This window comes from Nuphar pumila, chromosome 10 (assembly GCF_984573655.1).
Source record: "Nuphar pumila chromosome 10, dmNupPumi1.hap1.1, whole genome shotgun sequence".
Taxonomy (NCBI): domain Eukaryota; kingdom Viridiplantae; phylum Streptophyta; class Magnoliopsida; order Nymphaeales; family Nymphaeaceae; genus Nuphar; species Nuphar pumila.
The window spans coordinates 106526882-106550457 of NC_143258.1; the positions used below are offsets into that span (position 1 = coordinate 106526882).

Here is a 23576-nt window from a genome sequence, read left to right on the forward strand (position 1 = left end):
AACGAAAATCTTGTGACAAATTAAAAAATATAAAAAAAGGAAAATAAGGAAAAAATATTAAAAATATCAAATGTATATAAAAGTATAAATAATGCGTTCATAATGCTATAATATCACAATAAAAACATAATATTTTCAAAATAGTTGATATTTTGAAAGTATTCGAGATTATGTTGGGCATTTTTTTGAAAATCCTGTGAGATTATAAAAAATTACCAGATATTGTGACTAGGACGTAAGCTGGATCTGATACCCGACCCACTTGACCAGCCTTATATAAATACCCCATGCCCGTCTTCCCTTAAAACCCTATCGCTCCTTTCTAAGGTTTCTTGCCGATACAGATCTAGGGTTCAAGCCGGCACTCCCCCTTTCCCTCTCTCTAGTTTCCTTCTTCCTCGTTGATTCAAGCCATGGTAAGCAATTTCTAGGGTTTCCGGTTTGGATGATAGTTTTCGTGGACTTCTTGATGAGTTTTTCGGGTTTTTTTTCTGGGGGGTTTTGGCCGTTTTGCAGGCGGATGCCGAGACGGAGGTCGCCGGAGGGCAGCCCAAGAGGAGGACGTTCAAGAAGTTCAGTTTCAGGGGGGTCGATTTGGACGCTCTCCTCGACATGCCCACGGAAGAGCTCGTGAAGCTTTTCCATGCTCGGGCTCGGCGACGGTGCGTCGGTTTTTGCGGTCTTTTCTCTCCTTTCGATCTGCTCCTCTCTCTTTTTATCTTTTTAAATTTTTGATATGCTTTGGCATTTTTTCCGCGGTTAATGCGTAGGTTCCAGAGGGGTTTGAAGAGAAAGCCGATGGCTTTGATCAAGAAATTGCGCAAAGCGGTAAATGATCGTTTTTCCTTATCTGTTTGTTTTTAAAAAAATTCTTGGTGGCGTTTTTGATCGGTGTATTGGTATTTGGTTTTCGTTGAGATTCTTTTTTATGCTATGGTTGTGGAAGCTTGAAAGATTTCTGATATGTTCAGTAATGCTAGCAGTAAATTTTTGAACAAAAATTTAGTGTTTTTTTAATCATTTCGGTCTAGATGGGTGAGTTATTATTGCAACCAGGAAGACACAAGATTTTCTGCCCATACCTTCATATGCATTTTAAAAATCCGCCCAATGCGCATGAGCTTCAATAGGGATTGAGCTTTAGTCGGTGGTTGTGTTAACCAGCTTAGGGAAGTACCATTTGATTATGCTAAAACATTATCTTCTTGATTTTGTGATGGGTAGTTTGATGACTATAAAATATAAATGCCATGAGCTTGCTGTGAAATCTTGCTCTATTGTTTTCCATGGCATGATGGTGTAGGCTTCTTCCAGTTATCATAGTGCCACAGAGTTTGATTAACAATAATTGGCTTTGTTCATGTGCCCTAAAGCTGATTTTTTGCGAGTGTAATATGGATGATTGACCAGATTTTCGTTTTTAACATGTCTTACATGCACATGCATAATGTGGTTGTAGTTTGATTTTTGGTATTCTCCTCTATTGGATTGCATCGACTTATTTCATTTAACTTTTATGCTTCTTCAAAAAATTGACTTATCTCAATTGGAACCTTTTATACTTAATCTTGTGATGCATAGAGGCATGCAATGCATTCTAATTCGTAGAGTGTTTGTGTTTGCCTTGTTGATTAGTTGTTTGGTTGGAAGCTATGTACATGGATACAGCTGTCGATCTGGGGACAGGGCCTTTTTTATGAACTTTCCAATGAGTAGCATATAAGGGAATGTGGAACAGAACGTGAAATGGAATTTGTGTGACTCAGGCTGGAAGGGATAGTCATGCTGATGTGCTTAAGGTGTCAATTGTCTATAGGTCTATAAAAGGACCCAGTCAAGCAGAAGCTGACCTCTGTTATTGCTGCTGTTGAGCAGTCATGAATAGTTTTTTTTTGGCGGTTACGTTGAGTCCATCAGCATTTATGTGGATGGTACAGAAGAAGTGCAAAAGAACAATATCATGGTGTCATAGGGTACAAACAGATGGCATGGAGATAAACATAGGATATCTCACTCTTAAGTCTTAAGAGTAACTATCTTTACCCCTTAGCTTATTGTTGGTAGTTTGGCACTAAACAAAATTACAAATGCTCCATTGTTTAATTGTCCATGTTTGTTTTGGTGAATGGAAAATCTTGGGATTTTGTTGTAAGAGATATTTCGTGGAAAGTACTTGTGATAGGATGTCTACTATTTTAGTTTCATAAAAACAAAACGATTTATCAAAAGGGGCTCCGTTTGTTTGGTAGGAGCATTAAGTGCACGTCACCTTGTGTTGGGATGTTGCAAGTTCAAATCCCAATGGTATGGTTGTATAACTGGTGGGGGTCTGCCTAACCCCAACTTGCCTATCTTAAAGAAATACAATTTAATTAGTTTTTCATTTGACAATGATGATGAACCATACCTTTTTTATGGACCATAGTCTTCTAGACATCAGTACTGAACCCTAAAATAGAATATTAAAAAATTTCCGAGTTAAATAGAAAAAAATTAAGTGTTTTTTTGTAATTTTAGAAAAGTTTCAAGATTGTTTTGAACAAAATAGAAAATATAACCCTATCTCTAGTATTTTTCAAAGAATAGGTATATTTATGGAATATCCCAAAAAATAGAGCCTTTGTTCAGTAAAACAGAGGGGCACAAACGAAAATAACTGAAAAGATTGGAGGTAGTAACATAATTTCATCCAAAAATGGCTGAGTTTGAGAACCCACATTTTTTGGTTTTTTCTTTCTTTCTTTTCCCTTTTTTCTTTTCTTTCCTTTTTATTTCTCTTTCCTTTTCCTTTCCTTTTCCCTTTTTCTTCTTATTTTTTTCTTTTTCACCCTCTCGTGCAAAGGGGAAGGCCCTTAAGGTTTCCCCCTTTACAAAAGGGGAAAACAATAGAGGAGAAGGTGGGGGCGGTGACGATTGCCTTCTTCACGGGTTCTGACTGCCTCCTCTACTGAGCACAAGCACCGTCCCAAAGGTTTAGTGCGAAATCACTGCCTCTTAGCCGAGCGTATCCCCATTCGTCGGTCGGCCTCCTCTGCTCAACGCCAGGTACCTCGGCCCATTCACGAGTCTATGGGTGCAACAGTTGCTGGAATGTTGAAACAAAGGCTTGAGCTGGAATGGTTCAAAATTAGCAATATGTGGAATCAAAACAAGTGATTGTTGAGATTCGTGCTAGAACATCCACTTTCCATTTTAAAGAGAGGGTTCAAAAACATATTTATTCTAACTCTGAGGGAGAAATGCATTAGAGTACCAATGTGTACCATTCCCCCAAATATACACACGGTAATGTTTATTTCTTACCCAAAACAAGTCATTTATGGATCTTATTTGGAGGTTTGTGCAAATCCCATCGAGTGCCTTTTTCACTCCACAAGGATCAAGATCAAATGAATGTTCAAAATCTTTCTGTCCAAGAGAGATATATTTCTGACTTCTCGATTAATAATAATCGAGTGAGACACCAATTGTTTGGCTCAGATTCCCTGTCGAAAAGAGGGCAGAGGATTTCTGATTATGCGACAGGATTTGAGCGAGTCATATCCAATGGGCATTGGGATTTCATATATCCCACCATTTTTCGAGAAAATTCTTATTTATTGGCGAAGAGGCGAAGTAATAGATTCATCGTACCATTCCAATATGATCCGGAATGTGAGAAGGAACTAATGCCCTGTTCTAGTACTAGTATTGCAGTTGAAATACCCGCAAATGGTATTTTACATAGAAATAGTATTCTTGCTTATTTTGATGATTCATGATACAAAAGAAGCAGTTCAGGAATTACCAATTATGGCACCATAGAGGTCGATTCAATCATAAAAAAGAGGGTTTGATTGAGTATAGAGGACTGAAAGAATCTAGACCGAAATACCAAATGAAATTTGATCGATTTTTTGTTATTCCCAAAGTACATATCTGGTCCTAGTATTCGTTCATAATGGTACGGAACAACAGTATCATTAGAGTAGATACACAAATCACGTTTAATACAAGAAGCCAAATAGGTGGATTGGTCCGAGTAGAGAAAGAAAAAGATTGAACTGGAAATCTTTTCTGTAGCTTTCCATTTTCCTGGAGAAACAAATAAGATATCCCGACACATTGGTATCTTGATAGCACTGGGAGCGAGAAAAAAATGGATAAGGGATCAAAGGGGAAAAATTGGGAATGCAAAAAATTGGGTCTATGTCCAATGGATCACACCTATCAAGAAAAAATATTTTGTTTCAGTACAACTCGTAGTGACATATGAAATAGCGTATGAGAAATCTAATAATGCTTTTCCCCAAGGATATGTTACAAGGAAAGGATAATTTGTGACTCCAAGTTGTCAATTATATCCTTTATGGGGATGGCAAAGCAATTCGAGGAATTTCCCACACAAGTATTCAATTAGTTCGTACTTTATTATTGAATTGGGATAAAGACAAAAAAGGTTCAAGCTTCTTCTACTGAAGTAAGAGTACTTCAGCAAATGATCTTATTTGATATATCATAAGAATTGATTTGGTGAAGTCTCCTATTTTGTATACTGGAAAGAGGAATGATAGGGCAGGTTCATTGATTCCTGGTACTGGGTCATATTGTGCCAATACCAATCTTTTTTCTTCCAAGGTGAAGATGAAATCACTTAGTCAATATCAATGAACCGTTCATACATTTCTTAAAAGAAATAAGCAAGGCCAATCCCTTATAGTTTTTTCATCGTCGGGTCCCTTAGGTACTGTACCTAAAATTTATAATTTTTCCTCATCTTATCATTCAATAACTCATAATGAGATCCTATTAAATAAATATTTATGTTTGCCTATATTTTTACTTTATGGTTAATTGATTATGTTTTATTTTAGATCTTTCGACATCGTCTTCACATTCATGAAATAGAGATGATCTTGCACGGCAATACTACAGAAGCATGAATGATATACCATGACCAGGGTTATCATTGAAATGTGTGTTTGTGGTGCTATTATTCGTAGGTGGGATGCATAGATTTAAGCAACATATCATAGGTCTTCGTCAAAAAATACGTTCATGTGATTCTCCATCTATTACTATCACTTTTCATGCTGATGCTATTGTTAAACTAGAAGCAATTGAAAGAAGGTTGCAAAAATGCAAAGGACTTCCAACCATTGTTCCAGATTCTGAAGATTGTAATGATGACCCACTTGCCAAAAAAAAAGTGCTAATATGAAGAGTTGGTGGCATGACAGGTAGATGCAACAATAAGGATTTTTTGTCTTAATTCTTGGCCTATAAAAAATAGGATATTTATAGTTTAACTTTAGAGATGAAGATTAGTAGATAAGACATTTGTTACATGTGATGTTTTTAGTTAGCATGGACTTTCAATAGTTTAATTATGACTTTATGACATTTTAGTATGACTTGGATGTGAATTTAATATTGTTAAGGCTTTAATTATGTTTAAATTATGTAATTGCCTTTTATTTACATTGTCAGCTATCGGTTGCATGGTTTGTTTCATGTGTTATGATTTTTGCTATTTTTCTGTTTTTTCTTGTTTTTGGAATTTTTTATCAAAAAATTATGATTTTTTACGATAGGATACATATCTTAGTTTGGGCCCGATCGATACAGGTAACCATACGATACTTACAATGTTGGTCTAGGGATTATTGTAAATAGTTACTAAGGGCCAATAATGGAGCATGGGTCAAACATGGGCTGGGTTCTAGTGGTGATAGGTCCATACTAGTTGAGGTGATTAGGATATAACTACGAGTAGGGTTGTAATAGTTAGGGGACGACCTGCCTAAGGAAAGAATGGATTGACTCTCTCTCTCTCTCTCTCTCTCTCTCTCTCTCTCTCTCTCTTACACACACCATCACCTAAGTCACCATTTCTGATAGCATTCAAACTGAGTGCTATCAGTATACTTCTCACATACACAAACAAATATTTTTTTGCTTCAAATCTGCTAAAAGATATGAAGAAAAAACAGAGTAGAGTATAAGAGGTGCATGGTAATATGCAATGTCTCCTTGTATCATAAGATGCTATATGTAGAAGCACCAAAATGCGTCTAGCAGCAGCACCTGAAATTATTGACATCGATATGGGTACATTGGGCAAATTCAAGTACATGTTACACAGTTTAGCAGACATTATTTTGTAAGATATATCATTTTTAATTATGTTTATCTGCATACAGTTTTCAAGAGTTTTGATGGATGAATTGGTAAAAGAAGATATGGACAAACTGTGCTTTGTGATGATTTAGATTGTGGTCTCACATTATGTTATGTTTTTTGATTCTACTCGTGTTGGTGGATGAGGATGATAAAGGTATATATTTATTATCTTTATTGATTGGAGGGAGGGAAACCTGGCAAGTCTGGCAAAAAATGTTCAGGTCTCATTCGCGAGGATTAGATAGAAGATGCTTCCCTTGGTCTGCCACTGACGGCACTCATGGATCCTGATTCAAAACATTTGATTCTTCTTCTTGATCAATCGGTAATGGTGGTAGACCTGGTATATGTATAATGTGGATGATATAGAGAGAGTTGGTTCAGATTAATAACGCTTCCCTTTCAACTGAGAAGGTCTTGGATTCAGTGGATGGAAATAAATGGGATATAGTGCCTGGTCAATTGATCAAGACTGTTACTAATAATACAGACTGTATTTATTGTAGTCATTGATAATTAACCTTGAAACTTTAAAGGGGGCATGAGACTATGGAGTTCTTTTTCTTTTTAATACAGTCAAGTTTGGATAGTCCTGGTGGGCATTCTAACCTCGGATGCTATCGGAGAAAGTATGATTCAAACTACTATGATTAACCATCAAGTCTTTAAAAATTGTGTGCTTTGGAATTTGCATTATTTCGGAAACATACTTTATTTGATACCATGTTGGCACTGTGCATTTGATGACCACTATGAATGTGGAAATCCTATGTTTATCATAAAGGGTTTCTTAAGTGGGTCTTTGTTTGCATGTTCAGCTAGAGGTGCATTTTGAATAGAATTTTGGATGAAGATAAAATCTAATTTTATCTCACCTATGCTTCACCTGCAAAACATGTGAATGTGAGCTGCAAAATCTTACCAAATGGATAAAATTTGCACAACATTAGTTATAAGTTTTATCTGAAAAACATTTTATTGGTCCAAACAATTTTACAGAGTTGATGATATTGGTTAAGAATTTGCTTCTTTATTAAAGTGTAATTCGTTTGCTTAGACATTTTTATCCATTGGAGAAAATTGTCCAAGAGATGAATTTATTCAGAATTATTTTATCCAAAGGCATTTGTAATTTGTTTGAATTGAAGCACAAAAAATTATTTTCGCAAATCATGTATATGGAGACATGTTTGTGGAGTCCGAGAGCAAGCTTTTCCATATATGATGCAATATGGAGAAAGCAGTGTGTCCCACTCTGTATTGGACACATTTGACTTTTTGATATAATTCTCCAGGTAATTTAACTGCCCTAAATGAAAATAAATGCATAGTTATAGTTGTTAAACAATAAGCAACCATTCTCCTATTAAATGAGATAAGAGTACTCTCTCTCTCTCTCCAGCATACCTTTGTGTCATGTGCCATTATATGCCACTCATAGTAGAAAATTACATAAAAATGACGTGTTCCTCTATCCCTGTGCTTGTGGCATTGTGCGTGCGTGTGTGTGTGTGTGTGTGGCCTATTTCATTGGTTTGCGTTGGGTTTGTTTGGTGGTGGTTCACCGTTGATGTTTTGCTAAAGAACTCTTTGCTTTTGGTGGATTTATGTGGTTCAATATGCTTTGATTGGTTTTTCAGTTTCATTCAGTGTACATGACTTGTATGTGTGCATTCATACTCAAGTAAAAGGGCTGCAATATTCTTTCCTGCTTGTTTTGGCGTGTGAAAACCTCCAAGCTGCAATATTCACGAATTGTTTTGAACTTTTGGTGTATTCATACTCAAGTACATGACTTGCTCTCTCTCTCTCTCAAAGTATTACTGTTATTGTTTCTTTTCTGCAACCAAGTAATTCTTGCTGTTTTTATTATAATTCTTGTTGTCTGCTTGTTCATTGGATACTCTAATAAGCTGAATTTTTGAAGAAAAAAAAAGTTGCCTACTGTAAGCCAATCACTGTAGCTGGTTTATACCAAAAAATTTCACCTTGTGTAGCTGGTTTTAATTCAATTGCAACTTTATTGTTGACAAGTACTACTAGAGGTTGATAAGCCTTATTTGCCTGTGTAAGTTGGATAACAACTTGGGAAGGGGGGACATTCTGTAGGTAACGCAGATCATATTAATTGCACAGACCATATTCGATGGCCCCATTTGGATCTTCATATTCTTGCTGTTTGCCAAACCAACAAGCTCAAAAAGTTAATTGCAAATATTTGAAGTGGGAGGGGCTATTATGCAAATATCATTTTGGTCCCATTTTATAAATACCAATGAATTCTTTGTGTGGAATGATAAGATGAGCTTTGCTAAGACTACAAAGAAAATTTTTAATAAGATGTAGCTGAATTGATGTTATTTGTCAGTGCTTCATCGTTTTCTTTGTTAGTGATTTTGTGTACAAGTGTAGCTGATGCTTATTCTGGCCCGCTGTGTATGCAAATTTGTCATTCGTTTCTGACTATTAGTCTATTTGCATTGTAAATCAGAAACGTGAAGCCCCACCTGGTGAAAAACCTGAGCCAGTGAGGACCCACTTGCGCAACATGATTATTGTGCCTGAAATGATCGGAAGTATCATTGGAGTGTACAATGGAAAGACTTTTAACCAGGTTGAGATCAAGCCAGAGATGATCGGCCATTACCTGGCAGAGTTCTCCATAAGCTACAAGCCTGTCAAGCACGGGAGGCCAGGCATTGGTGCCACCCACTCGTCTAGGTTTATCCCTCTTAAGTGACATGGTTTTTGCCGATTTTATATTTTGGTAATGAAACTCAGAGGATGCTTTGTAGTGTTTATTTGTTTCTCTTTTGATTAGACAAATTTTGGCTGCACTAGCTATTTCGGATATGTGACTAGCGATGGTACATTTTGTTGGTCCAGTAACAGCTAATTAGCTGAATATGTTTTTAATTTCTTTATTACAATTTAATTTGGGGTTCCATGAGGCTAGTTTTTGTCAAAGAGTAGCTATAAGGTGATTGTTGATGTCCATATTAAATTCTGTAACCAATGAGGTTGAGGTTGTGAGCAAAGTTGCCCCCACTGTTGCGTGTTTCTCTTCTGAGAATATGCAGGGTTCTTTAGGGCGTGCCTGTGGCATGTTTACCATGCATGTATGTTACTGCGACACGGCGTTTGCACTCCGTACCTGTGTTGACACGGGTACCAGGCAGCAGCGCTGGTATGCCTGGTATCCGAGAAAAAAAAATTTGCCCTCCCAAAACCCTTGACTCTCTATTTACCTCTGCTTCCTCTCGGCTTCCCCCCCCCCCCTCTCTCTCTCTCTCTCTATCTAGAGAGAGGGACAGTGGCGGACTTCTTCCTGCAACAAACCGGGAGAAAATTAAAAAGAAGCCCTGGGGTTATGCCCTTCTCCCTTTTATTAGGGGTCTTCGTTGACCAAGTTTGGACAAGTCCAAATCTGGTCAATGAAGCTAAAAAAGTTTAATATGAATGGATGTTGATATGAATCCATACATAATTCAGACCCGTGTTGCGAGAGGTGTACGCCTCAGTACCTGAAGTGTATGCCTCAGAGGCGAAGCACACGCTCAAGGTACTGAGGTGTTGCAGTGAGGCGTTTCAGGCTTGAAACGCACGCTTCATTCATGTGAAGCGCACACCTTAAGTCGAAACGCGCTTCGCTTCTTAAGCATACACATCTATGTAGTCCCTACAAACTGCTGCTTTCCTGCCAAAATCCGCCGCCAGAGATGGTGACATGCAGGTTGGCGCCATTGTCAATGGGCTTGGACCACTTGTGGGAGAGCTGAGGTCAAGTTCGTAGAAGGTGAGATGCTTTTGAGCGTCAATGGCAGCATGGCCGGAGGGGTCCTGGTCGGCATCGGAGTAGTCGAGCTTGATGGCGGCAAAGATGGAGTTGTCGCAGTCGACGACAGTGATGTAGTAGATGAGGGTGTGGGACTTGTGAGCCTCGAGAGGGGAGGAGATGGTGAGGCGGGCAGCGGTGTCGCGGTTGAGGACATAGACGAGCTTCTGCTTCTCGCAGGCGCCGATCATGACGGCGCGGCCCTTAGGGTCGACGGCAAGGAACTGACAGGGGACGATTCAATGACAACCGAACTTGCCGAAGGTCTCCTGGTGGACCTTGTCGAAGGCGTTGCACTCCTTGTTGTACTCGAGGATGACGATGCGGCCGGAGTCGGACCCAACAACGACGTAGTCCTTCTGGGAGCCGGTGAGGCGGAACTGGGCGAGGTAGCGGACGGCGCCGAAGACCTCAACGGAGAGGAGGGCCTGGAGCTTGCCAGTGTCATTGGGGCAGAGGAGCTCTGGCACCTTTCCCCGTGCCACCACGATCTCCTGCATTTTTCCACTCACGAAGCTGCCATGCAACGTGCACACCACCCCAGTCGCCCGCTGCAACGTCAGGCTGTATAGATACATCCTTCCTTGAGCCACTCTACCCTCCCAAGACCATCTTCACTTTACTCCCTCCTTTTCTTCTTCTTCGTTCTCTGTTTCTTTCTAAGGTTTTCTTTTCTTTTCTTTAGGGAAGAAGAGGATTTTGTCGTTGCTTCCTATGAGTTGTTGAGAGAGAGAGAGAGAGAGAGAGAGAGAGAGAGAGAGAGAGAGAGAGAGATGAGGATGCCCTAGGGGTCGGGGACTCGAGGGTGAAAATGGATCGGGTTCGATTGGACCCCAATTGATCATAAAGCTTACGCTCCAATGCCTCGAGGCTTACACCTCGCTTCATAACATGCTCAACGCCTCGCTTCGCCTCATCGCCTCGCCTCATCGCATTTAACAACCTTGATTTAGACCCAAACTTTTTTTTTTCTCTTTTTTAAGATAAAAAGGATTTTTAATATGGATCCTAATATAAGTATTCATACATAATCTAGACCCAAACTCTCTCTTTCTCTCTGGTATATAATATATATATTTAGATTATATTCAGTTTATTTTGTATTCATGTGAATATATATAATTATGTCCCCTTACCCACATTTTTGCCGTGTTGTAACTCACTCCGCACCTGTACTCAGGTGACAGCCGTGAGTTGATCTTGTTGTTTGAATAAATTTTACCTCCAAATTTTGTGGTTCCTATTTTCACAATTTCAGGTATGTTTCATTTTGTCTGGCTCAAAGCATTGGGGTACTATGTTTAGACCTTTCAAATGTCAGGGTCCCATATCGCTTGCTTCTCTCAGGAATGAAGGTTGATTGATTGCGTGATGAAATTGCCCATAGCCATAAATGTGCATGTAATTTGGATGTGGCTGAATTTATGGCTGGTTTACCGATCACTACTTCACCAAGATGTATTGTCGTTTTCTCTTTGCTGACTTGGGGGATCATTAAATTTACTTACTCCATTATGATAACTACAGTTGGAGCAGAGGGTGCAGGACAACTATTAAATTTTTTTTTGAGAGTCAACTATTACTTATTAGGGTATGCATCCAGCATAACCTAAGGCCCTGTTTGGATGACGGGACAAAACCAGGTTTTTTGTCTAACTTGGTTTGCCAAAAACATAGATTATAAGGTGTTTGGGTGACAACTAAAAGATAAAGAAAAAAATCAGAAAAAGTTAAAAAATGAGGCTGTCCATTTTCCGGCCACCCACTTGCTGGAAAATAGCTGAGGGCCTTGCTCAGGCAGCACTGAGCAGCAACATCTCGGCCATTTTTCAGCCTGTGGTTGGCCAGAATATTATAAAAACAGCTAAAAACAGAAAAAAGATGCCGGGTTGGTGTCACCCATGAAAGATGACACCATCCCAACACTTTTCTGCCAGGTGGGTGGTTGGAAAATGGCTGAAACACCACTAAAAATAAAGAAAATGGAAGCTAGCCTTTTTCTGGCTGGTGGGTGGTCGAAAAATGGCTAGCTGGCCTCCTTTAAAATTGAAAAAAATAAAAATTCTGGCAAGATACTGACCAGAAAATAGCCAGGCCGATACCACCCACGGCAGGCGGTACCGGTCCAGTCATTTTCCAGCTGCTATCCGGAAAATGGCTGATGGTGGTTAAGAGAGGGGACGGTGGTGTGAGAGGGGAACGATGAGGGTGAAGGAAAGCAGGTTGAAAAAACTGATGGGGTACTGTTTCCAATACCCGGTATTTTGAGGTTTGATGTGCCTGGGCGGGGACTAACGGGTCCCTGCCAGGGCTGTGTCCCTCGTTTGATATGTGCGGACAAAATATGCTGTGCTGCATCCTGCACAGTTGGGTTTGGCGGGATGCTCCAGGGGTGCCACTGGCGCGTTCAGGACAAACACATCGCATCCTGCCCATGCGGTGTTTGTCCGATGGATCAAATGTGCCCTAGGAAACCAAGTTTTGGCATCAAGCAAAACGGTGCCAAAAAAGTCCGTTTAGAGGGCAAAGCCAGGTTCTGGGCATCATCCAAACGGTTACAATACCTTCTTAGGCGTGACATCCGGGAGACTTCATACGGCGGTGAACATCCAGTTTCTAATTCAGTCAAGTTCCAACTAGGGCAATTCCTTCTGTATGGTCTACAATGATTTCTTCATCGGAAAAGTTGTTTGTTATCTCACCATAGGACATAGAGAGCACCCCAGATTGGGCAACATGCCCATGAAAAGATACATTCCACACAACTAAACTTGAGTAGAATCCTGATCTGATTCAAACACAAAATTGGTTGTAAAAAGTTTATAGCGTGATTTGGTTAGCATTACTGTAACTGTTTATAAGGGCGAACTTTTTCTTTCTTTTCCCCTTGTGATGTAAGGTGGGGAATGGTAGGTAGGGACCTAAAAAAGTTTGCACAATGACCACCGAAGAAGGCCCCCAAACCACCTGATTTATGCATGGTCTCCATGGCTCCGGCTTGCACGTCCTTCTCTGCTTCCCGCTGTGGGCAATTTCAAAACCTGTCAACGCGTTCTCCATCATACTTGTTTGACAGGAAAGCATGCAATCGGTCCAGAATAACGGTCATTTGATATATATATATATATATATATATATATATATATATATATATATATATAGAGAGAGAGAGAGAGAGAGAGAGAGAGAGAGAGAGAGATTGGTGGTGTGCCTGAAGTATTGGTGTGTACCATTAACCTTGAACTTTTCAATCAAATGATCATATCTAATCTACATGGCCTGCTCAGGAAAAAAATATGTTTTCAATCACATGATTAGGACGCGTAAGAAAGATTTTCAAGGGTTTCAAAAATCAACAGCCCACTGTGTCAAAAAAAGATTTTACCTCAAAAAAACTTGATTATGGTATGATCCCTTCTAAGAAAACCATAAGGTTAAATTTGCAGGCATGGACAGATGTGTTTGCATTTGGTTTTTTTCTTTTAATTAAGAATTAGCATTCGAGCTCACAAGTGCTTGGCATTCCTGGCTAAGGGTGGGGATGTTCGTCAACTAACATGTGACAACAATGGCTTAAAATATAGGAGCGGTGCCCTTGAATTTGAATCTGGGTGTACTCCCCATAAACAGGGAAAGGGATGCTAACACAACAATTTCTCATGAAAAATGAACTTAGGAGTAAGATGCTCTCTCTCTCTCTCTCATGCCTGGTCAAGCGTGACCTCATATCCAATCCATTTGTATATGTAAACAGATCCATTTTGGTAATTGGATCAGGAAGAGGGCATTTCATACGCGTAGCTGAATGTGATTAGACATGCTGACATGAAAAATTTAGATCTATTTAGGTTCAAATGGTATACAGATATCTTTTAAATATACTCGTAAAAAAAGGAGAATCAATCAAATTTGAACCATTTTATCAATTTTAGCATCACAATGTCAAATTTGAAATCGAGCTTTAACTTTAGATTTAAATTGGGTTTGGATTTAGATCAATAAAACAACAACTATATACAACAGGTATATGCGTGATGTTAACCGATATTAGCCTGTTTGGATCCTATTCAATTGGACATAAGTGATGTTTAGGGTCCAAGGTCCACTGGATAGAAAGCTGTCTAAAAAAAACTGGTTGTCCTGACTTGGTTTCATAAGGACCGTTAGTACGGCAGGCAGAGCCAGAGCTAATAGGTCTATGATCCTGGGGTGGTTTCTCCGAGTAAAAATAAAAAAAAAAAACTGTCAAAAATACCGCTGTGACCCGATTCATGACATGACTTATAAGAGGTTTTAAAAACTGTCACGATAATGCAGATAGTTTTTTATTTTTAACAAATAAAAAACTATTTTTGATATTTAATATATATTTCATACTACAAAAATAACTATGTTTTTGAATCGTGTCAGCGTGTTAAAGCGTGTCCGACTTGTGTCACCAGCAACACGCCACTAAAATGACGTGGGAATCCTTAGAGTTTTAGCTTCACAACACCCAAAAAATAAGGAAAAAAAGGGGGTCAAGATCATTAATTTTTTATTATGACGTGTTTGGATAAGATTGGAGGTGTTAGATTGAATTCTTTTGTTTTTTCGAGAAAGATGTAGATGGCAGTGGCACTAGCTTTGGGGCATAAGACTGAGATTGACCACGAATTACAAAGATATGACAATTTCTTGCAATATAGATATTCCAAACATGGATTTTCCAGTGAATCCAAACACGATCTTTGAAATTACACCACATCCGCACAGACATATCAGGTGCAATCACATTGCACACCTGATCTACCCTCTATCTTCTGTTGGGCGCCACAGCTGACAGGCTGTACCCATAGATGGAGGGCCGTGAGGCACTGGGGCAATCTCAAAGTATGGAATGTGATTGCACCTGATTTGCCCTCATCTACGCATGGCACTTGATGCGGCAGTCACATGGTAAAAAAAGTTGAACGGATTTGCCAAGAAAGTCTCTGAGATATGTTTTCTTAGGGTGAAGGTCGAAAGTCGCTTTTTTTTTTTTAAACCATTTTGTCTTGAGAAAATGAATTACATATTTGCGAAGCAATGACCAATTTTTCTCACTGAAACAAAAATGGCCCTACTTTGTTCGATGAGAAAGCATTTCACAGGCTATGAAAGTGTGTCCTAAATTTCTTGCAGCCCATAGACGAAAAGTCCTTCCCCAAAACCCAAAGATTTCTACACTCATAAGGACTACTTTTTGTCCCAAGGCTGGGCTAAAGATATAGAATTTTGTAATTTCTAGAATTTCTTCAAGTTGTAGGAAAGGCAAAAGAAAAAGAAAAAATATCCAAAAAAAACTGTTGATTCTTTGGGTATTGTAAACATGTCTCCTTGACATACATGGATTATGGATGCCATGCATAATCCATGGTATTGCTGAGATCATGGGACCAGCAGCATTCTGCACAGAGCTGAAAACGGATCGGATATAATTAAATAACTTATTGAAATTTGACTCATTATTTTCTAGTTTTGGGTCATTACAATAAGTTTTCAATGTGGATTTGGATCAGATTTAGATCCACTAAATCAGATTTCTTTCCAATTTGGATTGGAGATCAGTATTTACATCGGTCCTAGTTTGGATGCACTATAATAAATTAACATAATTAATATATGAATATATATTCATTACCGGTGAGGTCGACTAGACTCGTGTACAAGCAAAGCGAGCAAAATCCTCTTCCCTCCCCTCTCACTACACGACAAAAATAAGCTCATCCATCCCTTTGACCTACACGTGCCAACATCGTCTCCAAAACCCAAAAAAAAAACCTGAGTAAATGACCAAATAACCCCTACGCATTCAAAATTTTCCCCCACTCTGCGACAGTGGACCGCAGTGCTTGGTGGTCCCACGCCTACGGACCCCATTTGCAAACAGTCATTACCGGACACGTGTCGGATCTGACGAGACGTGAGCCCTACTGCCAACTAATGTCCCTCCTGTCTCTCGCTGACCAACATTCACTCCCACCACTCTCTCCATGACGGAGAATCTCCCACCGTTACCGTTACCGTTACCGCTACCGTTACCTTCGCGGCCCCGGCTCTCAACGGCAGAAACTGTGCCGTCGGTCAATACCCAATTACTAAAATCGCCCTGCTTAACCCTTCATTTTCATGGATTCCACAAATTGGGATTTTGGTCAGATAGAACCAAATCCATTTATTCGGATTTGTTAAAAATCACTAAAAAGTGGAGAAATGAAGAAAATCATTGGTTATAAAGGTTCAATCGAATTACAAAATCTGCATCCCAATGCTTAAACAAAAAATTTTCAAACGAAAAACCGATCATTCAAAACAAAAAAGAAAAAAGAAAAAAATGATTCAACCCAGATCAGGGCGTATTGGACCGGATTCAGCTCGATACGGTTGATTTGGGGAATCACCTTATTTTACAAGGGACCTGGATCGGCCTCTGTATCCAATTAACTTCACGCCGATTTGATTCGCTTCTTAGTAAACTGGATGCACATGCAGCCCCTGATATTCGGGTCGGATAATTATTTTGGCCCATTGTCCTGATTATCTGAGGTTCTCTTTTGAGATCCAGAATGTTTTGGTCATGTGCTACATACTCATTTTCTCAACGGCCTCGTTGGAACGTATGATGATGATGACCATGGTGGGGCTTATGCTTTTGATGTCTATAGGAGTGTTAACTGGTTGGGTTTGGTTTGGACTTGATTTTCGTGTATGATATCGGTTTCGGACCCGAGTCTAATTAATTCTATTATAAGAGAAATCATACACAGGCCCGATAAAAACAGCATAAACCAGATCCGGACAATACCTGGTAAAATAATATTTTTTAATCATTTTCATATAAAAAAATTATGAGTCCTAAGCGGAACTCGGATCAAAACCGGGTCTGGTATAAAATTTCACAAACTATACTCGAATCCATGTATTAACTGAACCTTTGAATCTAAACCCGGTTCTTATTATTTATCATCATACCCGGACCTTATAGCGTTTGGTTCGAGTCGAGTAGGGTCCGGGTAAACCAGACACATTGACACCTCCATTACATGTGAGGTATGCAAGAATGCCATGATCATTAGCCAACGGCAGATGGTGATGCATGGCATGACATATCATCGTCATCATCATGAGAACCAGGAGGATGGGGCCGCCTCCGCCGTCGATTCCATCTGAAAAAGAGACCACTCCACGCCATCGATTATATATCACTTTTCCTTTTCCTTTTTTTTCTTTATTGTAATGATTAATTTAATTAGTAAATTCCAGGAAACCAGCCACTTAACAGGCAGATGATCCCACACCAACCCTGCTCGTTTATTTATTTAATTTATTTGATTTTTCTGATTTTCTGCAGTAATTTATGGAGGAACATGACAAAGGGCCTAGGCACTAGGCACTAGGCTCGGCTTAGATTCGCCTTACACGCATTGTTGCTTGTGTGTAAACACACCGAATTTCTTGGTTTTAAAATAACAAAATAGTGATCAGAAAGTTTTCTTTTCTTTAAATTGTCATTTTATCTATATATATATATATATATTTTTAAAATTTAAAGCAAGCTGGGATACTCGTGTCATGAGCAAGTTTAGACAGAGAAACAAAGTTTAACCTAATTCAGTGACTGGACTCTGTCAAGGTCATCCAGTCGGTGAGTCAAATCCATGAGTGTGCCAACTGTGATCTGACTCATAGTCATAGATGTCTTCAGGTTGATTTATTTGATATACGTTGGGTTGTTTTTTTTTTTTTTTGAAGTTCGATTTTTTTTTCCACCGAATTTTGGTGCGATTAGAGGTGTTGATTTTTGAAGCCCTTTGACAATTCATATTTTACTCACAGTTATATAATCTAAAAACTAATTTTATTAAATAAACCGTATAGATAATACTTATCAGGGGATTTTAACCATTGGAACATTGTCCGGTGCACTAAGGTGAACTCAAATCTCTCTCTCTCTCTCTCTCAATATATATATATATATATATATATATATATATATATATATATATATATATATATATATATATCATGAACTGATGTTTAAGGGTATCAACCTGAACCGGACCCATACCAAACCCTAAGGTCAGGGTTTGGCGATAAAAAAAGAGGTCCAATTAGAAACCAGACCCAAAAGATTCAATTAGTATATACAACCGGGTACAATTTGTGTAATTTTATACTAGACCCGAGCTCAACCTGAGCTCCGATTAAGACCTGTGATTTTTAACATAGAGAAGATAAAAGATATTATTTTACCGAGTGTAGAACGGGTCTGGTTCATGTAATGTTTGTAGGATGCGGGTATGGTTTTCTTATAGCAGACTTGAGAGGACTCGGGTAGCAGTACCTCAAAGAGAGATCTGGGTTTGGACCCACTTGCACGGGATGGGTGACCTTTTGGGAAGTCCTCTGGTTGCACCACTTTATGCCTAACTCCTTTATTTTTTTCTTTTCTTTTCTCAAAAAAGCTTCACTCATCTACTAAGGGCAACTTATAAATGCTACCAAGTTGACAGGACATTGCAAGTTCAAAACCCATGGGTGGCATACCTTACCACAAGCTCCAAGCTAGGTGTACTCCCCGATGGGCAGGAAAGACTTCAAAGGCTTTACCAATTGGTGTGCGGTGTGGTTGGGGATAGTTTTTTTTTTCTTGGATTATCAAAAAACAGGGTGTTGTTGCCTGGGACTTGAAAATGGTTTCAACATGGGACCCACATACCACCACTGGTAAAACAGTGGTTTCAACATTGGATTATCAAAATCCTTTTTAGACTTTGGAAAACCCATTATGTGAGGGTTTGTATAGGTAAAACAAGGAACGCATGGTGAGGAGTTCCTTTTTCATGACAAGGTAAATAGAACAAAAAAGAGAAAAATAGAAAGCCAGTGTGCTCTCTTTCTTGAAGAGACGTGAGGTTGACTCTTAAAGTCTTGGGAATTGAGATAGAGGGAGGGTATTTTTTGATTTAAAGCTCGCATTGTTTTTTTTTTTTTATGGTTATCAGGAGAATAAAAAAGAGAATGAGTTTGGCTTTCTTGTGGTGGCTCTTTAGGTTTAGACTTTTCTTGGGCATTGAAAGGAGTGGTTGAAGGATAGAAAGAAAAAGGTATATCGACTCTTTCTTGGTGACAAAGGAAAAGTTATAGGCCGAATACATCGATTATCTTGATGGGTCAATACATATGCATGACTGTTTTCATTTTTTTTTTTATCAATGATTGATTTTATATTGATAAAGACTCTCAATACTTTCTAAGTAGACAAAAGCACATGGTTGAACCACATAAACCCTTATGTCTTATGATTGCTTGCTTTTTTATTGGTTTCATTATATCTTTGTGTTTTTTATTTTCCGATATCATAGCTATTGGTTATAAAAAATATGAAATATAACCCTAAAGATGATGAATATTAAGTTTGAGATAGAGAAATTTGATAACAAATAAAACTTTGCATTATAACAAAAAAAGGTTAAGGATTTGTTGATTCAACAACCTGTGTACAAAGCATTGTTTGGTAGGCTGAGTAAACTAGTGGCATAGTGGGACATCAATTATGAGTGATGATAATTGAAAATATTTAAACTTTTTAACATTGAACACAATTCGATCATGCATCATGGATGAGATAATATATAATGTGCGACAAACAAACTCTGTTAAAAGCACCAATTATATGACTTGAAGATGAATGGATGTAGTAGTGTATTGGAGCATCTAAATGCCTTCAATAAAATTGTGAGTTAGCTCCTAAAAATGGATGTGGTACTTAAAAAGGATGGTAAATATTTAATCCCCTTAAAATCATTGTCTTTGGAGTATACAAATTTATAAATTACTTTTTTTTTATGAGAAACAAATTATCAAATTTGATGATATAACTACAACATTACTCTTTAATGATATGCTCGAGAAAACTAGCCCCAGAAAACAACAAGAGGAGGGCTTGATGGCAAAAGCATTATATCATGATCGACACTACAAGAAAAATGTAGATTAGCGACAGACGTTATTTGTCGCTAATCCATCACAAAATTTGTCGCTAACATGTTTAGCGATGGATTAGCGATGAATAGCGTCCGTCGCAAAATCCTAGTCGCTAAAATATAACAGAATTTATCTGTCGTTACTTTCGTCGTTAATATGTGATGGATTAGCGACGAACATGCTCCATCGCTAAATAAGCACGAATTTAGTTTTGCGACAGATTATATTCTGTCGCTAATCTGTCGTTAATTTAGTGACGGAATATAATCCATCTCAAAACATCAAAAATTCATCACTGAATATTAGCAATAGATATTAACCGTCGCTAATCCATCATAAAATTAAAAAAAGAGTCATGAGGCATGCGCATCATACGCCTTGAAGCGCACGCCTCGAGGCGAGGTGCGCCTCAAGCTGAGGCATACACTCCTTGAATTTTTTAGTCAAATGAGGGTCAAAGTCCTCATTTGACCAAAAATTAGGTTTTTTTTTTTACGTACACGCCTTGGATTTCATGAACCCACCTTTTGTTTTAGAGAAAGCTGGCACATGTTCTTTTCTTTAAACTAACATAGAAAAACTAAAATAAAACCAATCTTTCATATAAAAAACTAGCATGTGGAATCAAAATGCCACAAACAACTTCCCAGCCAAGACAATTGGTAGCTCAAGATGTTGTGCATAATGGCAATTTTTAGTCAACAATTTACCAGGTAGAGTTGAACCACCTACCATTCTGAACAAACTTGAACTTCAAGATGTTATGCATAAGAGTGGTTTTCAATCCATTACCTTCGGCACGGAGAGCCCAAGACGAAACTTGTGGCCATCATAATGATGCAGAACAAGTTTGAATGAGTCTTCCTCCAGTGGTTTGTAAAGCTTCCGAACACGGATTCTCACCTGTTGATTTATGGAGACACCAAATCAGGGAGATATTACTAACTGATCAATGATGTATGATAACTGTGCAGGAAATCTTGATTCACCTTTACATTTTTTGTCTTCCCAAGCCGTAGGATCAATATTAGTTCCACCAAAACTGTCAGCTTATACAAGAATCAATAAACAATATGGTAGGGTGAAAATGTTTGAGGCAAATCATAGTAAATAAGAAAAAAAGGGAACAAAATAATTAAGAAGAAAACTAGTGCATGATCATCGGTGTGGTAATTCTGTAAAGAAAGAACGACCATGGCTCTCCTCCAAAACCCTAAACCCTCCCTCCTCTGCCTCTGCAAACTCCTCTTCCTCCGCCACTCTCCTTTTTTCTGCCTCCTTCCCTCTCCCTGTCCCCTCCTCCTTGGAAAACCCCTCCTAGGGTTAGGTTTAGGGTTTTCCCCCAATTTCAGGCGGTTCTCAACGAAAGCATCCCGAAGAAGCCCGAGCAAGCGCATCAAATTCTTTGATTCTGATAATGAATCCGGCAGCTATCAATCGGCAAAGACGAAGGCGATCGACAAGGGCAAGCTCTCCCCGCCCTACGACCCCTTCAGCAAGAAGCCCATCGTGGAGGAGCCCGACGACCCCAAGAACCTTCAGAAGGTCTTCCACAGGATGCGCACCGAGGGCCTCACCCCGAACGCCATCAAGATGTTCGATTTCCTCTCCAGAGATGACCTAACCCATGAGGCGCTGGAGCTCTTCGCCGTGATCAAGGACAACGGGAACATGCCGGATGTCGTCGCCCACACGGCCGTGATCGAGGCCTACGCCAACGCTGGCCAACCCAAGGAGGCCCTCAATGTCTACCTGCGGATGCTCGCCGCTGGCGTTCGCCCCAACGCCTACACCTACCACATCCTCATCCGGGGGCTCGCAGCAGCAAACCGCCCGGGCGATGTCGGGAAGTACGTTGTAGAGATGCTGGATCAGGGGATCCGGTCGGGTCCGACGATGTACCTGGCAGTTTTCAATTCGTTCTGCTGGATGGAGAAGGTGTCGCCACCCGCCGCTCCAGCGGAGCCCTTGCATATATATATATATATATATATATATATATATATATAGATAGAGAGAGAGAGAGAGAGAGAGACGCCCATCGATGCATCTGGTGTGGAGGCTGCAAGGAGAAAGGAGGGAAGAGGGAGAGATCATGCCCCAAATGGGGCTTTTTATATCATCAGCAACGGATTAGCGATGGACAATTTCCGTCATGAAATCCATCGCTAATTTGCGACATATTGGTGAAAAAAAAATTCGTCGATAATCTGTGCCTATTCTGCGATAGATTTTGGGACAAAAATTTTTCGTCGTGAATCCGTCGCTAATTAGCGATGAATTTTGCGACAAAAAAATCGATCAATAATTTTGTCGCGAATTTCAATTTTGGCGACAACTAGTTTTTTCTAGTTAATCCGTCACAAATTTGCGACGAAAAAAATTCGTCATAAATTTTCATCGCTAATTAACATTTTTCTTGTAGTGCGAGACTGAAATCCTAACGTATAATAAGTTCGTTATAAGGTACTACCATTTTAATAAACTGTCACAAGAAGTTAGAGTGAAAAAAGCATGAAGAAGATATGAAAGAAAATGAAGGCCATAGGTATTGATCAAATAAGTGTTCTAGCGAGTACTGATGTGGATGAAGAAAGTTTGATTGTTTTCTCAAATATGAATTCCTTTCACTAGTTAGCTTTTAGATTCTGGTTGTCCTTATAATATATATTATAACATGAATATGTTTCATTCTTACACTACATGTGATGGCAGAATAGTTCATATGAGGAATGGTGTACATTGTAAGGTAGTAGGGGTTGATATAGTTAAAGAATGTTTGATGAAGTGGTTCGTATTTTTGGTGAGGTTAAACATGTACCAAAATTGACAAAGAATTTAATTTCTTGAAGTTCATTGGATTCTAAAGGTTGTATCTTTAGTACAAAGGACGAGACCTTGGTTGTTAAGAGACTGAAAACCTAAACCGAATGGCTGCAAATGTTATAGTCGAGGTAACTGCAATATCTTCTTCTTTTAAGGTAGTATTAAAAAAAAAACTTGATTGGGTTGGATAAAATAAATGTGACTGGTTGTGATGTCAATGTCATCAAGAGCTTCACGGTGAAGGCAAGGAAAAAAAAGGTTCAGAGTAGTAAAAAATGAGAGAAAACTTGGTTGCAGGTGAAGCCTGAAAAAAAAGAAAAAAAAGATGATAGTTCTTCATCAAGATATTCTAAAGTTCAGTAAGAGGATAGCTCACAGCAGAAAGCGATTCAATTTCAAAGAAAAGCTATTCATGCCCAAAATATGACTTCAGCAAGTAAAGAAGATAAGAGTGAAAATTGCAGGGTTAAAGTTAAGAGGTAACCTGAACTTGGTCTCTATTATGAGCTAGACCACTTGAGTCCTAAGGAGAGGGCTTGTTTGTTTGAGAGATAAATAAAGCGTCAACAAGACAAGGTGGAGAATGTTAGATGTGACTTAAAAATGGGTTCCAACATAGAACCCACATAATATTATTAATAAGACCAACAAGGCTCTCAATACTTTCTCTATGGATGTAAGCATATCGCCAAACTAAGTAAATCTTTGTACCTTGTGGGTGTTTTCTTCTTTTTCTGGTTTTATT

General features: G+C 38.9%; 2 protein-coding genes and 1 pseudogene across 2 annotated transcripts; 2 read left to right on the forward strand and 1 right to left on the reverse strand.

The window, feature by feature from the left end:
- The first annotated feature begins 303 nt into the window (after positions 1 to 303).
- LOC149827792 (small ribosomal subunit protein uS19) lies at positions 304 to 9108 on the forward strand. The gene is made up of 4 exons (XM_090019641.1): positions 304 to 416; positions 517 to 662; positions 771 to 828; positions 8654 to 9108. Exons 1-4 carry the CDS (start codon positions 414 to 416, stop codon positions 8900 to 8902), a joined length of 456 nt encoding a protein of 151 aa, XP_089875767.1. The 5' UTR covers positions 304 to 413; the 3' UTR covers positions 8903 to 9108.
- Positions 9109 to 10236: 1128 nt separating this feature from the next.
- LOC149827793 (spliceosome-associated protein 130 A pseudogene) lies at positions 10237 to 10575 on the reverse strand (annotated as a pseudogene).
- Positions 10576 to 21199: 10624 nt separating this feature from the next.
- On the forward strand, positions 21200 to 22753 carry LOC149827794 (uncharacterized). The gene is made up of 2 exons (XM_090018573.1): positions 21200 to 21943; positions 22721 to 22753. Exons 1-2 carry the CDS (start codon positions 21200 to 21202, stop codon positions 22751 to 22753), a joined length of 777 nt encoding a protein of 258 aa, XP_089874699.1.
- The last annotated feature ends 823 nt before the right edge of the window (positions 22754 to 23576 follow it).